We start from the raw sequence: 5,299 nt of genomic DNA on the forward strand, positions 1-5,299 counted from the left end.
CACCACCGTCACTTTTTCGGCCGTAGTTTCCAATGTCCACATAAGTGAATTTTTAGCTTGCGTGACAACCGAGTGTGTCCGTTTATAATTGTAGAAGAGTGACCCAGCATTTGGAGGGGCCCGTAATTTAATGTGTTTTCAATCGATTGAACCAACACAGTTGATGAAATTCCATTGGGCTTCATAGGATATGGCAATTTCTTCCATGCGTGATGGTGTATATGATGGTAAATAGATTGGTGCTAAAACTTTCCAGAGTTTTTCACACATGAATGGTATGATTTCACACACTGTAGATACTCTGCATGCCAGTGACAAAGATCGAAATTTATCATCAGTACCGAGATGGCTATATGTTCATTTACGAAAAATTAGGAAGGTGATACTATAACTAATTTATTTCTATAGATGCATACCGCATAGTGATATAAAGTATTGCTTCTACAGATATAGATTTTCTCATATTTGTCTCTTGAATATCAAATTCTGGAGTGACGAGACTTAACAAGTAATCAAATTGTGCATATGGCACCCTGAAGGTTTCAATATACAGTTTGTCGAGTCTCATGTTATACGCTTCTCTTAGTTTAGGATTATAAATTATAATAATCCCCATCTACTTGACGGTCCTCAAATACCTCACGAACCCTAACTTGCCTTTGACGTTCACGCCTTCGTTTTAATATTATTAATGAGAAAATAATGTTATTTTGAAGCAATAGTTGTTTCTTTTTCCTAGCAGTAACAGGTGCCATGTTTAAGAATTGTATAAACGGAAGTTAAAATCTATCATCATTATTGAAAACGAATGTCTCCCCGTAATTTACTTCGCAGCGCAATTAGCAGATTCTGGTACTCGAAATAAAGAGTAGGCCATTTTTTCTCAACTGCAAACGAAATAACTGAGGTGTAGGATTTTCCGAGCAGCCACCGAGTTTTCGAATTTTTCCAAAAGTATTTTCAAGTATATCTTGGCTGAATCCAGATGTTAGAATAGAATCGTTTGTGTTCTAAAAGGTATTCTGACAGCTGTATTACAGATAAAATGCTGCTTTTCCAGCCTTGAATTACAGGTGGCTGTTTGTCACAGTCGAATTGAAGGTCATCCAGCCAAACTTACCAAAATTTGGAAATTTTTCTTATCGCACATCTGTACTCCTTTGCTTCATATTTCCTTGCTGAATTTAAACAATCAAAAATCTTGTCGAATTCAATGAGAAAGTTGGTGGTTTCTAGAGCTTCCACAGGTAGCTGATTTTTCATCGTGTAGAAAATAATGCCCATAGCTACGCTACTTGTGTTGCTAATTTGACTTTCATTTTGGTAAATGCCGTTAACTTCAAGTGCTTTAATGTTAGTTTTGGCACAACTTTTAAAGTTTCTTTTGAATGAAGGTAAAAAGTCTTTCAATATACGCCCAAGAAGCTCTGCAAGATTGTATTGATACGTCGTGGTTCTTCATATTGTTTCGAAGGCCTTTAATTAAGTGAGATGGGTCATGCATGAAAAATATTTGCTTGTTCTCAAAATAAATGAACAGCGTTTTCTCATTCACGTTCAACCTTTTGTAAACACTCTGATTGTTCGTCCCTTGATTACGAACAACGACCTTAATATTAATTCCGATAGAAATGAGCCGCTGGAGAAAATCCATAATAATACTGTATAGGTTTTCCTTTTTCATTGGGCCTCTGGTCAAATAATAAGCAAGTGGTCGTTTCCATTTTGAAGCAATGTCCGCAATCATGAAAACCATAGCGTGATTAGCTAATTGTGCATCTTGGCCATCAGATTTAGTGCCTAGAGTAGCATACCCTTCTTCCTCGTTATAAACAAGACCTTCTTTAAGTGAAATTTCGTCGAAAGTTAAAATAGCTATCGTTTCGTTATTGGTCATACATTTTACGTTCTTCTCCAAAATTCTTCAAGATTCTTGTACAATACCCAGTTGACAAAGGATATTTTTAAGCCATGATTTCAAAGACGTAGAGGAAGGGAGAATGATTAATTTTTTAAGTGGAAATACGATTTTGGCCCATGGTAGTGTAGAGTAAGATACAACTGTTTCTCTTTAATCGTCCATCTCCTTCCCTTAGCTTTTTTACCAGCAGTCCTTAGCTGCATCTCAAAGAAATTTGCGCCTTCTCTCGGAAGGTATTTTCTTATTTCTGTCATTAATGTTTGTTTGGTGATTTTCCCTTGGGATCCTTTCTTTACTAACATCCAATTTTTTAAGTATTGTTTCTGTAATAATTGTATAATCCTTCTTTTGCTAGGGGAAACGAGCTTATCTGTTTGAGTTTTAAGGCTTTTAGTCTGTGGCTTCGCCTGAATTAATTTCGATACTCTACTTAAACTAGTTTTGGTTTTTGGAGAAGTTAGAAATAAAGATCTCCTCTTTATTCTTGGCCTTTTTCGGGTAAGCTCAATTTCTAAACTTTCATTTCGTATAGGTCATTTTTTCAGTGGAATTTGACTTGTATTAAAACCTGGTTAAAAATACTAAATTACCTTATGTAAAACAAAAGTATTGTAGAAACTCCAGAATAACATTTTACCACTACCGAAAATCAGTTTTCGTCTATGACTAGGCCTACAACATGTATTTCGAAACTCTTTTCTTTGTCCGCTCATTACTGGTGTTTGAGTTTGACTAAGTTTATCATCTTATAAACGTGTTATTGTTCACTTTGTTAGCACAATCCTTGAGAACCAATGCATGCTTTAAAAAATAAATTACCACTATGCTTATTTTCCATTTCTAGGGTTTGTTGTTCCGGAGTAGTTTTAAATTTGTATCCAATAATGCTGTAAAATCTGTTACCCCATTATTAATATTATCAATTGCTTTTCAATATTGTCTATCATATCATACCGTCAGGGCTGCGAGTTTGAAGTGGCGATACTGCACTAGCATTTTGAAGGGCTTCACTTGCATCAAATCTATTTGGGATAGCGTTCCAAACTAATCTAGGTCTATAAGATAATAGTTAACACAAATAATAAAAGTGCTTAAGAAAATAACTTATGTCTCGGTCTAAAATACCTTGGCTTTAATGTTAAACATTGGTTCTTTTTAAAATGGGTGCTACAAAGTTTATATTTTTTCCGGAAAACGTGTTCTTCCTTTCCCTTCAAATCATCTCTTCCCAATTGAAACCACCATTCCTTAAACCTGTAACCAAGGCTTAGGTAAAATCTGTTCCCCTTAATTTTCGGTTGTGACTAAGATCGATAATAATATAACTTTATTGACCTTAATATATCTTTTGGACAGTTGAAAAATGAAATACTCTTGTCAGATTTTCTTTGAGAATTTTCACATTTTAAAAAAGAACAGCTTGCACCGCCGTAGTGATGCCATGATCTGTTAGATTACTGTAGATAAGCGCAATGACAATCAAAGAAACTGAACCGGGTTTCAAAACTGATAACGGATTTTATTGTGAACATTGATTTTAGTGATAACAGGCTTTATATAGTAATAGCAAAAGTAATATAAGAAACCTCCCTTCGGGAGGAAAGTATACAAAGGCGAATTTTTCCCGATACATCCTCGATCCGCGAATGTCCCGCGCACTTATACGGCCGTAAACAAAGTTTAAAAAATAGGGCCGCGCCGCGTAGAGCGTAGGAATACATTCTCTGATCTCGCGATTGCGTCGGCTGCTTAAGTTAAGTCAATTTCACAGACTCATTGTAATTTTGAATTTTTCCAATGAAATAATTCATGCAGCATTTTAAGATTTTGATGATAATCAATCATTAATAAAGAGGCAGTGACTCGATTATAGGATTTTAATAGGTCTTTGCATAAAATTTGAATTAAACCCTTACCTTGCCAAGGTATATGACTAACACTTTACATATATAGATTTTAAATTGATGTTATTATCCATCTCGAAATTTTGATCCTGTATTCATAATTTTCATCTTCTTCTTGGCTTCACAACAAACTAGATTTTCGTTCCGAAATTACCGTATGTGAATGTTTATTAACAAAATCAGGATTCTTCTATTTCTTTACGACAGACGGCTAAGCAGACTACACTAGTTTGAAGCGCTTTTTGCTCTTTCCCTTTCCAACGACCATATCAAAAGACTAAGATCTACCGTACCTTGTCCATGAGCAATAGTGTCTGAATATAGTATTTGGCGGTTCGAGGATGTCTCGCGTGTTTTAACGTTATGCCTATGGCGCCTTGTAAACTTCCCTCCCGTAGGGAGGTTTCTTATATTATTTCTGGTAATAGTAAAAAATAACATAATTTAAAATAGATCAAAGAGGTTGTTTAGCAGGCTTCGTCTTTTTAAGGCGCTGTCGCTTATCTCCAACACCCCTTCTCGACAGCGTCCGGTGAAACCCACTTTGATCATCAGATGGTTTAGCTTCATCGCAGGTATAGGTTTGGTCAAGGCGTCAGCAGTCATTTCTTCCGTAGGACAATACTGGATACTAATTGTTCGTTTCTTTTGCATCTCACGAAGTAAGTGATATTTCACGTTGATGTGCTTGGTTCGGTTGTTAACTCTTTCGGACAAGGTTAACTTGATACACCCTTGATCATCCTCACACAATTCTAGGAGAGCGGTCGCTCTCTTAGATAAGACTTGATACTGCCTCTAGTGCTAAAGGAGGGTTCTTTGATTGGCCGTAACTTTTTTCGTATTGTGTTTGCTGCTTTGAAATTTTGCCAGTGAACTAAAATTTGGGCCCTAATTTTGTGGTTAAAATTTCAAAGAGATCCAAGTAATAGTTAATTCTATGAAGAAAAACGTTGTTAAGGGTGGTTTTAGAATCCATAAAATTAATCCGACATTTGGTGAAAGATACAATATTCTTCCATAGAGATAACATGTGATTTTTTTGAAAAATGACCTTAATTGGGATCGTGTATAAAGAAAACTATTCATTCGTTACGTTTGGGAACCATCTTAAATGAAAGATAACAGTCCATAGATGTGCCTTCCCTTAGTTTTATTAAGATAAATTAAGTTTAAGTATTGATTTTTATCATTATTAACACATACTATGACTTACGTTGTTTTGGGTACTGGAATTACGGCGTTTTACCACTGTTAGAGACACGCATTTTAGCCCTAATTTTTTATATTGGACTTACGGCGTTTTTGTCGTGATTCACGCCGTTAGAGGGATATTAAGCAAGAAAAACATGGCGTTTGAGCTCTCGGTTAAAATTAAAATTTTGGAATTGGAATTAAAGTGCTGGCTAATTAGGTATGATTTTTATTGTTTTCACAACAAAAAACGTCAATGAAATTTTCTAAAATTAATTTA

General features: G+C 35.3%; 1 protein-coding gene across 1 annotated transcript; it reads right to left on the reverse strand.

The window, feature by feature from the left end:
* Positions 1 to 839: 839 nt before the first annotated feature.
* On the reverse strand, positions 840 to 1,897 carry LOC149676478 (uncharacterized). Its single transcript, XM_089838754.1, has 2 exons — positions 1,416 to 1,897; positions 840 to 975 (listed from the first exon to the last, which is right to left on the reverse strand). Exons 1-2 carry the CDS (start codon positions 1,895 to 1,897, stop codon positions 840 to 842), a joined length of 618 nt encoding a protein of 205 aa, XP_089694880.1.
* Positions 1,898 to 5,299: the final 3,402 nt, after the last annotated feature.

Source organism: Phalangium opilio, unplaced genomic scaffold, assembly GCF_054372755.1.
Source record: "Phalangium opilio isolate 3A_F unplaced genomic scaffold, DU_Popi_V2 ptg000046l_1, whole genome shotgun sequence".
NCBI classification, from domain to species: domain Eukaryota; kingdom Metazoa; phylum Arthropoda; class Arachnida; order Opiliones; family Phalangiidae; genus Phalangium; species Phalangium opilio.